This window comes from Sus scrofa, chromosome 13, assembly GCF_000003025.6.
Source record: "Sus scrofa isolate TJ Tabasco breed Duroc chromosome 13, Sscrofa11.1, whole genome shotgun sequence".
In the NCBI taxonomy this organism is placed as follows: Eukaryota; Metazoa; Chordata; class Mammalia; order Artiodactyla; family Suidae; genus Sus; species Sus scrofa.
Window position 1 is genome coordinate 122,591,177 of NC_010455.5, and position 17,970 is coordinate 122,609,146.

General features: G+C 46.8%; 1 protein-coding gene and 1 long non-coding RNA gene across 3 annotated transcripts in view; one reads left to right on the forward strand and one right to left on the reverse strand.

Annotated features, from left to right (window-relative positions):
• LOC110256376 overlaps window positions 1-17,970 on the forward strand; it is a 109,354-nt gene that overhangs the window by 33,505 nt on the left and 57,879 nt on the right. The gene's annotated exons all lie outside the window — the stretch shown is intronic.
• Window positions 9,808-11,524, reverse strand: MAGEF1 (MAGE family member F1). The gene has a single exon (XM_003483283.4). The coding sequence runs from the start codon at window positions 11,274-11,276 to the stop codon at window positions 10,329-10,331; it is 948 nt and encodes a 315-aa protein (XP_003483331.2). The 5' UTR covers window positions 11,277-11,524; the 3' UTR covers window positions 9,808-10,328.

A 17,970-nucleotide genomic window follows, 5' to 3' on the forward strand; every position in this document is an offset into this window, starting at 1 on the left:
TTGTATGGACTTTGGCAAGTTACCATGAAATGAGCATGATAACATGTCTCCCTCAGGGCATTGCTATGAGGATTAACTGAGTGAATACAGGAAAACACTTCCTGGCACATAGTAAGTGCTCAATAAATGTTTTAGCTATCATTATCATATATGCATGGAGAATGTATGGAATTCAGTAGGTGTAGGGTGGTACTTCTTGGCCTTTGGAGTGTGAGAGTTGCCTGCGAAGCTTGTTAAAAGTGCTGGCCCTGGGCCTCACTTGCAGGGATTCTGATCCAGCAGGTCTTGGGTGGCCTCAGACCCTTGCACTTTAATCCAGAGACCCCAGCGATGCTGATGCACTGGTCTGAGGTCTGATCTGGAGTTGTCTGAGGGGTCTGGGTGAACAGGTTCTTGGGATCCTGGGCTCTGGCACATCCATCTGAATCTGCTTTGCAAATGTAGCTGGAGATTAGATGAAGCAGTGGAATGGGCTGAGGCCTAGAGGTGGGCCAGAGCCACCCCAGGCAGAGCCTTGAAGCTCTAGGAAAGAATTAAGGTTGTTGCAGTTTTAAGCGTGGGATTGACACAGTCCTGCTGAGTGATGTATATTGGACCAGCCTGGTTGACAGGCCCCGGGCACAGCAGATGGCAAAGAGGGTGTAAAATTGCAGTTTGCTGCAGGCCAGAGTGGCAGTGTCCGGCCAGAGCAGCTGCAGTATCTGGAGGAAGAGAGAATCACCCTGATTGAGCAGCTCTGCCAACTCCCAGCTCCCAAAGGCTGGGCATCAGAGCCACTGGCAGAGCAGCCAAGCAGGGCCAAGGCTCCAAGATCCGACCGCTTCCCCTGCCCCTGATGAGCTGGCTGCGGCCAGGCATGAGGGCATGGTTTAGAATTAGAATCCAGCTCTGTCAGCTTATCTGCTCCAGAGCTTGTCATTTCTTAACTTACTCTTCCCTTTCTCTTTTAGTAAAGATCTTTTTGAAAAGTTCTTTTTTGCCGGAGCTAAGCAAAGGAGGTGGGATGTGCTGAGGCTAGAGAGAGGGCTCACTGCCTCTGGGGAGAGCAGCAGTGAGGCCCGGGATGCAGGAGGGTCCCTCTCCAGAAGCAGGCCTGCGGGGGAATCTGTGAGAGTTGGAGCCTCACCTGGGATCTCCTTTCAGGCAGTGAATTTGATGTGTCTATTAAGTATACCTGACGGTGAGTGAGTGTGTGCACGTGCATGTGTGTGTGTAGGTGCATATGTACACAGGTGAGTGTTGCTTGCATGTGTATTCGTTCAATTCATTTAATGACAACCACAGAAAATTTATTGAGTGTGTGCTATATGCCAGACACTGCTCTAGGCGCTGCATACGTCAGCGAACAAAATGAAATCCCCGCCCTCAAGGAGTTTACTTTCTATGGGGGTTTTGTGTGTAGAGGGGATGGATGTGTTTGTGTGTATGAGTCTGTGATGCACACATATATGAGGAAAGAAGACTAATAACACGTGAGTGCACAGGCAGATCTGGGTCAGGAATCATCTGCCACTTTCTAGGTATGTCATTGTGGGCAAAATACCTTTTCCAAACCTCCAGTTTTTTACAAGATGGGAAAATGATCCCTTTCTCTCAAATTGTTGTGAGACTGAATGTAAAAATACTTGGAAAGCTCCAGGCAAAGTACCTGGTATGTGATAGTTGCCAAGTGATATTTTTTCCTCACTTCTGCTGTGGAGTGGGAGGAGATGTTTCTCCCTGAGTGAGGACCGGCCTCCTTTGGGATGTGTCCTGCGCTGTGGAGATATCTCAGGTCTGATCAAAGGTAATGGTGTTGCCTGGAAAGTTCCACTCCATGACAGAAGGTCCATTATAAAACAGGGAGAGAAAACTTGCTAAGTCTAGACTCCTATGAGTTGGCCTCTTCAGCAACTGTGACTGTATGTTTGCAGTTCTCTCTCTCTCTCTCTCTCTTTTTTTTTCTTTTTTAGGGCCACATTTGAGGCACATTGAGGTTCCCAGGCTAGGGGTCCAATCGGAGCTGTAGCCACCAGCCTACGCCACAGCCATAGCCACAGCAATAGCAATGCAGGATCTGAGCCACGTCTGTGACCTACACCACAGCTCAAGGCAACGCTGGATCCTTAACCCACTGAGCAAGGCCGGAGATGGAACCCGCAACCTCATGGTTCCTAGTCGGATTCGTTTCTGCTGAGCCATGATGGGAACTCCTGTTGCAGTTCTGCTTTTAGTGCACACAAAGAATCTTGGCCACCCGTCAGCTGACATCCACCTACAACTTGCAGCTTCTCTCTCCCAGTTCCATGACTCCCTGACCATGCTGCTCTGACACCTTCTTTTTAGGCCCCAGATCATTTGTAGACATAAATCCAGAAGATGGACCCAGAAGGCAACTGGGGGTGGGGGAACAGGATTGCATTTCTGTGGAATTGCTCCTGACTGCCAAGACCCTTGCTTTCAGCAAGAAGAGAAATGGGTCAAGTTCCTACTGTCCTCCCTCTATGCTCTCCCCAAGGAGAGAGTCCATGGTTTGGGCTGTGTCTTCTAAGAGGCTGACCCAGCGTGTCTACTTTCAGCCTCAGGGTCCCTCCTCTGCTCCATCTCTAAGTGTCCATCTGATGTTCGACTGAGCAACTGAGATGCAGTGTGACAGATGACATATCCATCTTCTGGACCGCAAACCAGCTCCCTGTGGGCAACCAGCTGTTCTAATGTACCACTCCAGCATTCTTCCAGACATGCCAGCTTGGAGTCGCTGAGTCATACCTCACATGTTCCTCTGTTGCATTTCCTACAGCTGATCAGCCATCAAATTGTTTCAAGTTATTCCCCCAACCCATCCTTTCCCACCTCCATTCCTGCTGTACAACTCCCCTGATCAGGCTGCCACCAACTCCAATTTGAAGTGGCATGGTCTCCCACTTGGTCTCCCTGCCTCCAGCCTCCCTCCCACAACCAGCCAGTCCACCACCCACTTGCTCATCGCTCTCCCTCAGCCACTTCCCCCAGCTGCTCTCTCCATCCACAGCGCCCTCTCCTCTCCTCCACAAACTCTGCTCTAACCTAATTGGTCCCCTCATGGTTCCCATAGCACTGCCTACTCCTGCCCCCACACCTCAGCTGCAGTGGTTTCCCTAGAATCCTTCTCCATTCAGCCTTTTACTGGAATTCTAGCCATCTCTCATGGTATATGACATCCCTGGCTGAGATGCACCCTAAGGTTTTGAAAACGTGATGAGGAGAAGGTGGGGGCCGTGGGGGAAGGAGTGATAATTGCTATGGGTTTGTTAGAGGTAGAGGTTTTGGTTCCCCTTTGGGGCAGACTGTTGCTTTGTTTGGGGAAAATCAACACCAATTGAAAACTGTGTAGTCACTGTCAGCGTGAATGCAGATGTTCTCTGTTCTGGTTCAGCAGTGTCAATGGAGACAGTTTTTGTTCCTTTTTTTCTTGAGCTTTGAGGAAAGGAGTTGTGGAGGAAGGGAGCCAGGACTGGTGCCTGTGGAGGTGACTATTTTCAGCTGATGTGTGGAGAGTTGCTTGCAAAAGATCGCAAGTAGAGGCATGTTGTCTTCCTGAGGTTAGAGAGGACCCGGCACTGCTGCTCTGGGACCCAGGGGACATATCGTGGTGCAGAGCTGGGAAGAAGGACTCTCTGTCCACCTTTGCACAGAACACAGCATCCCTCTAGAACACTGGCAGCAGCCATGGATGCTGAGAACCCCGCAAGGACCATCTCCAGCAAAGGCTCCTTTCAGGGGCCTCCATGAGCCCCACAGGTTCTCTGCTGTTCGTGACATCAGTTGAGATACCCTACTGGCAGTTCCTGGAGGTATCTGAGGGAAATATTGCATGGAGTAGGGCTCAGGGTTGTTGTGGCTCACTGTTAAAGTAGCAGAAAATCATTTATACTCTTGGTAGGTGAAAACTAAAAACACTAGAAGTAGATATTGACCCAGACTATGCTGTTCACTGTGGTTGTCTCTGAGTACGTGTATTCTAGAGAACTCATTTTCTTCATTTTTCCAAAAAATGTTAAGGGATTTTTATTTTTTCCATTACAGTTGGTTTACAGTGTTCTGTCCATTCCTACTGTACAGCAAAGTGACCCAGTCACACATATATATACATTCTTTTTCTCACATTATCTCCCATCATGTTCCATCCTAAGTGACTAGATAGAGTTCCCTGTGCTATACAGCAGGATCTCATTGCTTATCCCTCATTTTCTTCTTGATATTTTTATGGAACTCTCCAAATTTTCTCCTATAAGCATTTGTAATTAGAAAAACAAAAGCTGTGATTAAGGAACATTTTTTTCTTTCCTTTTCCCTTCCTTCCCCTAAGGCCACTGTGGTTTCTTCCCCTGCTGAACTCCTACAGTAAGTCTTGGGTGCAGATCCATGTTTATGCATTGTTTTGGGTACCAATGACAGCTCTGCAAGCTCCTTCAGGAGAAGGAACACATCTCCTTCTACTGACCCTCCCTCTCCGCTCACTCTGCTTGCAGAAGCCACTTTTCAGAACCCTCCTGGCCTGCTTCCAACCTTGGCCTTCAAACTGGCTGTTCCCTCGGTGGGCAGCCCTTCCTCCCAAGTCCCCCCAGATAGCCTGTGTGCTTCCTGCTTATCACCTTCAGTTTGGTCTCAAGCCTCAGTGAGGCTTTCCCTGGCCAGGCTATTCCAAATGGCACACTCTCTTAGGACTCCTCCCTCCTTTCCTGCTTCATTTTTCTCTACAACATAGATCTCCATCCAATGTGCTGTGTATCACTCTTCTTTATTATCTATCTCCTCACACAAGGATGTAAGCTCTAGGGGACAAGGACTTTTGTCTCTACTGTTCTCTGCTGTAATCTCACCACCAGGATGCATGCGTGGTATGGGTGGAAGATGCTCTATAAGTATTTGTTGAATGAGTGAATACAGTTTATAACAGCAATAGTTATCACGTACCACATCCTGTACTGGGTGCTGAGTGATTCCTGCATTCAGTCTTCACAGTGTTTTGAAGTAGGTAGCATTGGAGTTCCCATTGTGGCTCAGCAGTAATGAACCCGACTAGTATCCATGAGGATGTAGGTTCGATCCCTGGCCTCACTCAGTAGGTTAAGGATCTGGCATTGCCGTGAGCTGTGGTGTAGGTTGCAGACAGGGCTTGGATCCCGTGTTGCTGTGGCTGTGGTGTAGGCTGGCAGCTGAGGCTCTGATTCAACCCCTAGCCTGGGAACTTCCAAATGCCATGGGTGCAGCCCGAAAAAGACAAAAACGAAAACAAAACAAACAAAAAAATGAAGTAAATGGTATTATCTGTTTTAAAGATGAGGAAACCTTAGAGAGGTTAGGTAACTCAGCAGAAGCCACACACTATCACGTGGCAGAGCAGGTTGGAATGCAAATCTGTGTGCTCCAAGACTGGGACCTTTCCATTGAAGGAGCCTCCTCTGGCCTCACGGGTGTCCCTCACTATGCTGATATCCAGCTGCATCTCAGGCACTGATTCCCCCGCCACAAGAACCACAGCACTGCTGCCCAGAGCTAGCATCCCTCCAGATGGACTCCTCTCCTAATTCAGGTCCCTTCTGGTGACAAAAGGCCCAAACCTGCAATCAGAGAAGCCAGCTGGCTCCTCCCCCACCTCACTGCCTACTCTCTGGTTCTAGCCTGAGTGTTCTAGGTTATGGTATAAATGAGAAAGCCCAGAGGTTTTCTTTCCTTCTCCTTCAGCCCCATTTTCCCAAAGGAAGGTTGGCTCCTCCCTGAGAACCTTCTACTAACCAGCAGAGTGGGATAACAGCAAGAACCCAGGAGATTTATGTTCAAGTTCTAGACCTGCGGCTCACTAGCTATGTTATGACCTTGGGCAAGTCATTTAACATGTGTACTGACAGAATGGAAGGAATTATTTTTTCCTTGTGGTTTGCCTACAGTATTGTTTCATTTGTTTGTTTTTGTCTTTTGTCTTTTTAGGGCTGTACCTGCAACACATGGAGGTTCCCAGGCTAGGGTTCTAATCAGAGCTGCTGCTGCTGGCCTACGCCAGAGCCACAGCAATGCCAGATCCGAGCCGTGTCTGTGACCTACACCACAGCTCATGGCAATGCCAGATCCTTAACCCACTGAGCAAGGCCAGGGATCGAACCCGCAACCTCATGGTTCCTAGTCAGATTCGTTTCCACTGCACCACAATGGGAACTCCTGCCTACAGTATTGTTAATGTTGGCAAACGTAGCACCTGCCTCATGGGGCTATTGTGTAGACACATGGGACGATTTGGTTATCATACTTAGTACCATGCCTGTCACATAAGGCTTAATAATTGTTGGCTGCTATTGTTATCAGTCATGACTAACCTGGGAACTGGGCAGAGTCAGCAATCAGCTGGTAGGATGGGTTGTGGGTATGGACTCTAGCTAACCACTAACTCCCATCACCCACTAAGCTTTCCTAGAGCTTCAGTCCTCAGAGTTTGGAATGCCTTGTTCAAGGTCACATAGTCATGACTTTTAAAAGGCCTTGATTGGGATACTTTCTGGAATACCTAACCTCTTTAGTTAGTATACTATAGTTCTGCTGGGAGGTAATTGTTGCCATCTCTGCTGGGCTGCAAAATTTGAGGAATAATTTGCACTAGCATCAATTGCCACCACGACCAAGGCATGAAGCCCAATTATCTCAAGTGGAAACTGTGATTGAGCCTGTGAATTGAGGCCTGATTTGCAGGGGCTGCAGGCAAATGAGCTGCCACCTTTGGAGCATCATGTACCTGCTAGTTGTTGGGGCTGTAATCACCCTGAGCCCATTGCCAAACACCCATTCTCCACATTTCAGTGGGTCGAAAGTCCCGACTCCTGGATGTCAAGATCCCTACAGAGTCTGTGACTGAACTAAGACCTTCTCATTGTCTAAGGCATGATTTGTAGTTTTCAAGGGAATTTCGTTCACTGGCTTTGCTTTCTAGTTGTGGTATAATAAGCATGATTTGGAAAAATCCATCTGCCCCAACAACATCTCTCTGCTCTCCCACCCACACGGTATTTCACCCAGGAAGATCTCATTATGTTTATGCCTGAAGGGGAAAGCAGCCAGCGATCCAGGCCTTCCCTCTCCCTTATGTGAATGACCATAAGCAGCAGGAGGATGCATCTCTTGTCCTTAACATGGCCAAGGTCTGCTCTACACACAGGCCCAGAGGCCACACTTTAAATATTTCTGAGAGGAGTTCCTGTCGTGTCTCAGTGGTTAACGAACCTGACCAATATTAATGAGGACGCGGGTTTGATCCCTGGCCTTGCTCAGTGGGTTAAGGATCCGGTGTTGTCATGAGCTGTGGTGTAGGTCGCAGACTCGGCTCAGATCCTGCATTGCTGGGCTGTGGTGCAGGCCAGCAGCTACAGCTCCGATTGCACCCCTACCCTGGGAACCTCCATATGCCTTGGGTGCAGCCCTCAAAAGACAACTTCTGAGAAGTTGATGATGACATCTGTGACATGGGAGGTCTTTCATCCTGAGGCAAGGGTCTGAGTTCTGCCAGCCCTTTGTAACATCTGGAAATAATGCTGGGAATCCTATTTGCAGGTCCACAAATGTTATTTGATTGTTTCATGGCATGAAAGACTAAGTCAAGGCTTAGCGGAGAGAGCAGACTAATGAAGACTGAGGAAACATGGCCTAAAAGGCAAAACATGCTGACTTTGAGCAAAATTACACATTTTACATGTAGTCAGCATTCTGAGAACAGTGAGGGTAAGCAGAGCCAGGACCGATGTTCACAGATAATTTTCCAACTTTATTTTAGCCTCCTTTCTACCCTCCTACAGGCCAATGTCTTGTCACAATTACCTTGGTTACACACCCTTATTTGTATCTCCAGAGAGACAGCCATGTTTAGAAGAAAGAACATGAGTCCCCAAGTCTGAAAGGATTCCCAAGAAGAAGGAAATGTAAAATAGTGAAAAGTGTGGGGTTTTGACTCAGATTTCAGTTCCAATCCTTTTGTCACACACTATCTATGAGAACTTTATGGCTTCTCTGAGTTTGTTTGCATAGTTCAAAATGGAACAGATAATATCTATCCTGTTAGATTGTTGTAAAAGTCATTAAAACATATGTTAAGACATGAAGGAGCTGGCTCACATTAGGTATTGGATAAATGGCAAGTATTAATATCTATATAATGGAGGTATTTTGTAATACCCTCTTTCAATATGGTTATGAAAAGTAGGGCCCATAGCAGATGTTGAAAAATGGTAGTTGTTAGTCCTGGCTTGCCACAAACTACATGTGTGACCTTCGGCAAAGTCACCTCTGCTGCCAGTGAAATGAGGAGTATTTCTACTCTGCTCCCTCCCATAAGGACTGCAGTGACAACTGGAGATAATTATACATGCCTCACTTGATTTTTGGAATGGTGATCAATAAAATCACATACAATATATTGGAAGTCAGACACAGGGAGCAATGGACTAGAATGAAACACACTGGGAGACAAGGGACTTGGGTTCCAGGCTTGGTGCTTCTTTTGCCAAGTGATCAGAGGCAAATCACCAAGTAATCAGACCCTTGGGTGCACACACTGCTGAGCTCTCAGCAGCTGTGGGAAAATACAAATGTGAGAAATTAATGCTATTGCTCCTTGAGGGTAAAGCCAGTTTTCCCATTTTAATCTCTGGAATCCAGTAGTCTTTGGCATATAGTGGGCACTCAGTATTTTTGTTTAATGAATCATAAGCTGCCCAGAAGTCATATTTTTAATCACTAGTAAACTTTTTTTACCCGTAAGCTCATGACTCTTGGTTTCAGTATGATTTGCTGGATCCCTGGGTCTGTGTCCCAAAGTATCTGTATTCCATGCTAACCTTAACATACTCAGAAGTGTTATTTACACAGAACTGAAAGCAGGAAAAAAAAAAAAAAACAGAAAAACAAAAAACCAAACAGCAGTAAAGAGAAGTGGCCCTTCTGAATATGGTGTCTGTAGGGGGACAGTTTCACAGTCTTCCCTACATCAACCTCTGGTTTGGTTACCACTTCCTCTAGGTTCCTTACTTTGTGAACCCAGAATTACAGGACTTATCCCAGAGTGAAGGTGGAGGCACTGCAGAGGCTTAGGCTGCTTTTGTAAATGATTCTTCGTGGGTAGATAAGGATGTGAAAGATGCCTTGCAGTTCTCCTCCAGATGGGAGATGGCAGGTGGTGAGTAGCAAGTAGAAAGATGGATGAGGGTGCTGGGCTTCCTGGTGCCAAAGGAGAAATCTTGAAGTAGAAGTTCTTGATAGTGGGGAACCCTATAGTGGGTGTACCCTCCACCCATATGACATACTATTCCAGAATTGTTATAATATTTGGTCTCTGAGGGTGCTGGTAGAAGAGGGAAGCCTGTAGAGGTTGCGATAAGAGAGATAGTGAAGACCAAAATGCTAGTTGTCACCATCATTATTTGCACACTGTAATAAATTGCCTTGGGCCAAGAGCACTGACAAGTAAGGTGTTTTCCAGATCTGCCATGTATCAAGTCTTCCCATGTTACTGATCAGCATCTATGATCTTAACCGCTTCCCACCCCCTAACTTCTTCTTTTCCTTCCCCTCTTCTCCACCCTTCCCACTGCTACACCAAAGTCCAACTAAAGGGAACCTCAGGCAAGCCTCAACCAATCCCCCAGCTGGGTTGGGTGGCTTTCTGTAGTCTTCAACTCACTGCACTGTAATTTCCTGTTTATTTATTTACTGTCCAGTTCTGAAATGTAGGACCTTTATCTTTTTCAGCACTCTATCCTCAAATACCCCCAACAGTGCATTACACAAAAGACACTTAACAAACATATATTAAGTATACCAGGTTATACTTCTAATTTATTGCATTCCCCCCCCCAGATACTATAATAACTAAGCAAATAGAGTTACATGTCAGTCTTTTTTCTTTATACAATACACAAAAAAGTGTTGCGAAGCTAGATACTAATCAGTTATTTTTTTTCTGGTACCAGATCATCATACTGCTGAGTTCCTTTAAACTACCTAAGTACAGCATTCACTGTTGCATCATTTGTTCAAGATCACAGAATAAAATGTTTTTCAATTCATTTTACAAAACCAGCAAAACTTTACAACAAAATCCTACAGGAAAAAGTATACGAATCTCATTTACAAACATCAATTTAACAGTATATTAAATGTAACAAAACTTAGCAAGATACAAAACCTAAATCCTAGTTACATAAATACAACCGCTACAGAAAACACGACCCTCCCCCCACCTATTCTACTTAGACTCAGTAGTTTTTGTGCCCAACTCCACCCACCCCCTCAGCCCCCCCCCCTCCGGCTGGCCACTCTTCCAATAGCCCTCACCAGCGGTGATTGCCGGCCCTAGCATTGGCTCTGGCCCTAGCCCTAGGCCTAATACTGGCCTCAGCTCTGGCTCTGTCAGCCTCGTCTGCCAGGGCCTCACGGTACAGCACTGGCCAGTGTTGGGGTTCTTTCTTATGGAGCTTGGCCACGAACCCCAGGACTTTCATCTTGCTGGTTTCCAGGTTGCTTCGGGGACCCCAAGAGAATTCACATTCCGGTGGGTTGGTGTGAGGCACACGCCTGTAATTGAGGTATCTCAGCTGCACGAAATCTTCCATAATAAGCCTCTTCGGGTACCCAAAGAGGAAGTGATATTTTGAGGGACGCACCCCCAACCGACGCAGCATCTCCCAGACCTGTGCCTCCCTGGCGCTATTACCTTTCATGTAGATAAGGCCCAAGATCATCATTAAGAGACCCAGTCTGGGGCCATCTCCTCCCAGATCCTCCTCCTTATCCTCAGGAGGTTTTAGTTTGTTCATCAGGATGTAAGTGTGGTGCTTGCGGTCAAGCTGTTTCAGCTCGAAACCAAAGACATACCGCAGATGCTCTGCGGCCCTTGCGATGATCTCGGGGAACAGATCCTTCAAGTCTCCGATAACATACTTCACCATCTCCGAGCGAGTGATGGGACTCTTCTTCTTGTCCTTCACCAGCAGAAACTGCACCAACTCGGCCACCGTCCGATCCAGACGGCGGCAAGCCCGGCGCCGGGCCAAAGTTTTGGCTGCCAAGGCCCTCGCACCTTTCGGGGTGAGGGCGGGCTCCGCAGCCCCTTCCTCCTTTACTGCGTCAAGGTCCTCCTCTGGGCTCTCTTGCAGGAGGGGGCTCGGGGCCTCCTCCTGCGAGACGGTCAGGGCCTGGGTCTCACCGTCATGGCTGCCATCCATCTCCCCCTCGACTTGAGGGACGGGGAGAACCCCGCTCTCGGGTTTCTGCAACATGTTTTTGCGCAGGCAGGTGCAAAGCGCGTACTCGGGCCGAGGGATGTGCAAGCCGCTGCGCAAACCCTGGCGGAAGGGTTGGACAGCGGCTGGGGCGCCTGGAGTAGGACTAGGAGAGATGACACAGGGGTTTCTGTGGCTGCTAGGCGGTACCGCACACGGCTCGGGACGGTCGCCGCAACGCCGCCGGCGCTCAAGACCTGCGCCGCCGCCGCCGCGCAGCCTCAGTGCGCGCCCGCCGCTGGATCGCCGTAACACTTCCGGCCAACTCAGCCAAGATGGCGGCCCGGAGGCCGGCGAAGCCCCTCCTTTTCCGGCTACCGCTGGGTTGGAGGTGCGCACCGGCTTTCCGGGATGCTTGGGCTGTGGAAGAGTGTAGTTTGCGCAGCTTTTTAAGACTGCAAAGCTGGAGGAGGATAACCAGGAATTTCTCAAGGTTTCAGTGTGCAAGAATGGAGTAGGATGGAGTTCTAGCCACGTCCTTTCAGCAGGCGCTTGATTCTAAGTGTGTGTACCTAAGATTTTGAGTAATTTACTGTGGTTCAAATGCGGAATGTAAGGAGATGAAGGCTGGGAGATAAGGCTGTGCGGGACGGTGCAGGGCCTTGAACAGGATGCTAGGCAGATTGAAATCTTTTCTGAGGACGATGGGAATATGCAACAGGAAGATTAAACAAAGGAGTGCCCAGACCAGATCTGTTATCTTTCCAGTCTCTCTGGGTGGCAGTGTAGAGAATGGATTGGAGTAGGGCTGACCAAAAACTGGGAATCCAGCTTGAAGTATTGGAGTATTATTTCATAGTGCAGAATAGGAACTAAGACGTGGCCTATCTTGTTCATTGGTGTATCAGTGCCTGGCACATAGAGGCACTCCATAAATATCGTAGAATGGATGACGAGGGAGTAAGGATAGTAGATTCTACAGGGGTGAAAGGAAGATGATAAACGATATATTGAAGTATAGCTGGCAGAAATAGTGACAGATTGGAGGAAAGGGGAGGTTTTTTAAAAAATGTAATCAAACTTAACTACTCCCATTACTTTTTCTTTTTGCCTACTCTACTCTGAGCTTTCTCCTAGTGTCTCTCCTCCCTCTCTCCCTCCCTCTCCAACTCCTCCTCTCCCTTTTCTCTCATTTCCTCCCTTCCCCCTCCCTTTTCCCTCCTTTCATCCCAGTCTCCCCTCTCCCTTCCTCCTCCCTCCTTCCCCTTCTCCTCCTCCTTTCCCTTCCCCTGCTTCTCTTCTCACCCTTCCCCTCATTTCTAGGATCAGCTTAAATTTCTCCTTTCCAAAGCCTTCCTTAGTCTCTGTGCATGGAAGTTATTTACTCCTATATCTGAATCACCGTAGAAATTTGTATTTGTTTAACACCCACTCATATACACCTTATTGTGCTCCAGGCTCTGTTCTAACCATCGTTCCAATATTAATTTATTTAATTCTCATTAAAGTAAGTACTCTTAGCACTATCCTCGTTTTATAGATATGTCTGTCCTATGAAATTTGCTATTTACTAGCTATGTAGTCTTGGACGAATTAACCTAAACTTCCTGTCCCTCAGTTGCCTTGTCAGTAAAATGGGTATAATGCAAGACAACATTGTAGAGATTATGTGAAGTAATGCATATAAACTAACACAATGTTTGGCATATAGTGTTCAATAACTGTTAGCTATTTTTTTGCATATTTGTAATGTGCTGTTACTGTGCTCATTTTTTACATGTATTAACTCATCTACTTCTCATAACAGCCCTGCTAGATAAGTGGTATTATTATCCCCCTTTTACAAGTGAAATAACACACAAAGAGGTTAGGTAATTTCCCCAACAGCACATGACTGAACCACTGTTTGCAATCATGACTCCAGAGACCATGCTCCTAACCACTGTATTAATAGATGTTTATTATTATTTCTATTGGTCTTACTCTGCTTCATATTGTAGTTATTTTTGTGCTTATCTTATTACCCCCCCAAACCAAACCTCCTAAAAGGTAGGGCTATGTCCTTAAGTCTTTCGAAGATCCCCTCAGTGTTGGCACTCAGGATATAATTGTCATTGAGTAAACAATGGAAAGCTTTACTTTTTTCCCATAGGAAATACTGTTTAAGTAAGTATCTGACAGGCTTTTCTAGATGTAATTATGAACTTTTCATTTTTAAAAACTTCTGAAAATATATACCCATTTATACTTTATTACTTACAAAAACTGAAAGTGTGTGAATGAAGCAGGAGGATGTTTATTATAGTCTAGCTTGAGGCTATTATTAGTTTCTATTATGCCAAACATTTTATGTACAACATAATTTAGTCTTTGCAAATCCCCATTAGGAAGGTATTATTATCCTCCTTTTACAAATGGGAAAACAGTCAGAGAGGTTAAATCACCTATCACCAACCACCCATCTGTTAAGTGCTAGACCGGAAAGGAGGATCCAGATCTGTCTAGTCTGAAGATTGTCCTCATGACCACCACGCTGGATGCCTGGTTATCAGTTTCCCCTGAAGGTAGAACCACTTCTGCCTAAAAGGGCATTGCTGGAGATAAACTAGGTTACTTACATAGCTTTCTCACTTCAAGCATTGGCAAGGAGATATGGAGGAGATAGAACGTGGAGAGGAGCATGCAGGAGATACATTGAATGGAAGGAATTTTTTGAGGGGCAAGTTAGCAGTATATGATTGGATTTTGAAAACTGAATGAATAATTTGTTATGCTATTCATCTGAAAAAAAAAAAAGGAACAAATTACTGATACAACATGGATGAGTCTGGCTGACATTATGTTGAGTGAAAGAAGAAAGATACAAAAGATTATATACAATATGATTCCAGTTAATCTGATGTCTAAGACAGAGCTAATTGTTGGTGACAGAAATGAGAACAATGGAGGCCTGGAGTGGGGTTGACTGGAAAGGGATATGCGTGAACTTTCTGGGGGTGATGGAAATGTTCTCTGAAAAGTTATAAAAAAGTTTTAAAATTGAGCCATAATTGACAGATAACATTAGGTTCAGGGGTACAATGTAATGATTCAGTATTCATATATATTGTGAAATGATCACCACAATAAGTCTAGTGAACATCCTTCACCATAGTTACAAGATCTTTTTTCTTGTGATGAGAACTTTTAAGATCTATTCTCTCTGCCACTTTCAAATATGCAATACAGGAGTTCCCGCCGTGGTGCAGCGGAAATGAATCTGACTAGGAACCGTGAGGTTTCAGGTTTGATCCCTGGCCTCGCTTAGTGGGTTAGGAATCCAGCATTGCCATGAACTGTGGTGTAGGTCGCAGACACGGCTTGGACCTGGCACTGCTGTAGGCTGGAGTAGGCTGGCGGCTGCAGCTCTGATTGGACCCCTGACCTGGGAACCTCCAGATGCCATGGGTGTGGCCCTAAAAAAGGACAAAACAAACAAACAAATACATAATACAGTATTACTAACCATAGTCACCGTGTAAAAAAGTTTTTAAAAAATTAAATGAATGGGTCTTTAGGTATAGGAGGTGATGAGGGGTATGTGCCTTGCCACTTACCAACCCCTAGATCCTACAGTGTTTTGTTCTGGAAGGGCCCTAGACAGTCATTTTCCAGTTTTGATTGTGCCGACCTCATACTGGGCAGGCAGATTTTAAAACAATTCTTACCTAAGTTGCTGAAAGGGAGGAAATGTATATCTCTTTGGTGGGGGTTGGGGGGATGGCAAAACAAAACCTTGGTGACTGTTAGCTGGAAACCTTCCTGAAGGATGGTCCTTTGTAGCCGAGACTATAGTCTTTGAACGCCTATAGTACTTAGTACAGTTTGGTATACGGAAAAGGACAAGGGAGTTATACTGGAAAAGTGGAACTGAAGGATGAATTATCATGGAACTGTCTAGCATTCTGGGTGTAGAAAATGTGTGTCCTCTAACAAAGCACCGAACCAGGTCAGAAGACCTGAGTTCTGGGTTCTCCCTCCCCATTCACTCGTTCTCTGACCTTGCACAGCATACTTAACCTCTCTGAGCTGCCGTTTCCTCAACCTTAGGCCTTACAACCTTAGCTTTGCCAGTCCCCACAGTTATTTTGAGGTTCGAGTAAGATTATAAATGTAAGCCTACTTTCAAAATGCTCTACTATGAAGTAACAAATATAAAATATTACAGAATTTTTTTTTTAAGTGATATGGTAGAAAACTCTCAGTAATGAGTGTGACTGGCCTCTCATGCAGACATTTTGGAATGAGCTCACACATTCCTGGTTGAAAAAACTGTCTGGCCAAAACAGATTAAATAAAGAAATGTCAAGTCCTGACACTCCAGCTAAGGCTAGTGGATGCCTTGGTGGGGAGCCAGAGCTATCTTGTTGGATTCCTTCTAAACTTGTCAATAGAGTCCTCCAAACTCCTGAGTGCCTTCTTCGCACAGATGCTGAGTGACATCCCAGCCTAGGTCCAAGTGAGCCCCAAACTGCAGAGCTGCTCCTGTCTTCTCTATTTCTCCTGACAGTTTTGACAGCCATGCAGCTGATCCGACTCAAAGAAGGGATCAGAGGAAGAGCTTTGTCCCACGTCCCTGGGCCAGGGGCAAAAGGGAGCCCAGTTTTGTCACAGCAGAATGGGCAGAGTGTGAAGCCATGGGTCTTGTATGTGTGGCGGGCATTGAAGCAGGATGGCCAGGCGGATGATTCGATCTGACTTGGGTAATGAAAATTGTTTGTTACTATTTGAAGAGCAATTGTGTAAGCAACAGTGCTTCAGTGTTTGGCTGCCTGTGACCCACCAGTGTCTGTAACTTAACACCCAACCCAGAGGAGGAACAGACCTTGGCCTGGCCGGGGAGGGGAGGGATGCAGGGGGCACGGGGCCCCGTCATCCCTCCCTCCTCCTCTATCCCACCCGCTCTCTAAACCTCGAAGGAGAGTTGGCGAGAAGGCATTTGCCACCTGGACACAATGAGGCCCAGTGCGAGGGGCAGGCATGAGGCTGGCTGGGAGCCAGGGCCCTGGTCTGAATGGCCGCTGTCGCCAAGGGGCTGCCAACAGCCCATCTCTATCCCCCAAAGGCCGCCCAGGGCCAGGGTGGGGGCCCAACAACCCCACCTCCGAGGCCCAGCTCACGCCATTCGCTGGCCGTGACCAGAATGCACGGAATACAGGGCCTTTGAGCAGCTGAACAGAGCCGTTTCCCCTCCGCTGGCCGCCAGTTCACTTGGATTAGAGCAGGCTCTCCGGAGTCCCTTTGTTGGCTGCTTGTTATTCCGCACGCAGGGAGCACTGTGCATTCATCTTTATTAGTTCTAATTGCTTCCCTATTCTAATGGGATCTTGATATTCCCATACAATTGAAAGGAAATGTATTCATTAAAATAATTCTTCTCCTAACTGCCGCTTCAAGCTGCTCCTCTAAGTGACATTGTCTCTCCAGCCACAGCCTGCCGAGGCCTCTTATTAAGACTCTAGTCAAAAGCCAACTTTGGGCAGCAAACTTTCCTTGCAGGAGTTTCCAGACAACTGAAGAGAGGGCGCTTTTTAATCGGCTCACACACTGAAGTTGGAGGCCAGCTGATAGAACTGGGGGTGCGCTCGCTCAGGGGCGGGTCGAGGGAGAAGGGCTGGCCTCTGGCACTGCCTCCCGTAACAATGCCCCCTTTCTGCTTACCAACTGGCTAATTGAGGCAGGGCTCTCCCCCCATGTCATCAGGGTGGAACTTTTTGTTTATGCCACAAGCAGTTACTAGGTGTGTTCTTAGAGCAAGGTGCTGAGTAAGGTGCAGTGGTAAGTGTGGAGCCAGAGCTGCAGTCTTGAGGTGTTTATGGTCTCTGTGGGTGGCTCCCTGCTCTGAGTCCCTAAAGTGAGGCAGGAGTGGGCTGGGACAGCTCTCAGGGTTCTAAAAGCTCAATGGGATAGAGAACTTAGAAAAACAGGAGACTCTTCTGTAAATGTGTTTGATTTAATAACCAAAATCTTTCAAGCCATGGGATTGGGGGAATAATACCAGAAGCTTCTTTGGGACATTGGGCACCACTGATCTATTTGGGGAAAATAAGCTCTTATTATTATTATTATTTGTAAAAAAGCTTGTCTATGTGAATGTCTTCTCTTTCCATGGGTGGCCTAAAGAATGCTATGGGAATTTCGGGGTGTGCGTGCTGGGCACTGCCATGGAGCTTGAATCTTATTTAATGCTTGTAACAGCCCTCTGAGGGAGGGATGTGTTTTACAAATGAGATGTAAGAGAAGTTAGGAAATTTGTCTAATGTCAAGAGTTGGGAGTGAGGATCTAAACAGCAGCCTTCTGATCCTAAAGCACAAGCTGCTTTCACAGCCTCATGCTCCCTCTCTTGTCAGGTTTCCTGTGGAGGGTGGCATGTGATCTCCCTTGAGGCCTTCAGGGATGGTGGATTGTCAGCAGGTAAAGGGGTGGGGTTCACAGGAAGGAAGGGCCTGAGCAAAAACTCAGGGGCTGGGAAGAACTTGGCAGATGAGGACATGCCAGGAGTCCCAGGGGCGCCGCTACTGGAGAGCACGCAGAGGAGTAGTGGGAGGAAGACAGGAGGGTTTGTGGGGGCTAAATTGTATAGAGCCTTGCCTCTCACAATTTACGCTGCAGGTACTTATCCAAGGAGGATATTTGAGTCTCTAGAGAAACACGATATTTCTTTCGGAGCATCAGTTTTTCTTGAGGTGAATAATTTTAAACATCTTCATA

Excerpts from the sequence above, each read along its gene's own strand:
- MAGEF1 (XM_003483283.4), bottom strand. The coding sequence starts at position 11,276 with ATGTTGCAGAAACCCGAGAGCGGGGTTCTCCCCGTCCCTCAAGTCGAG.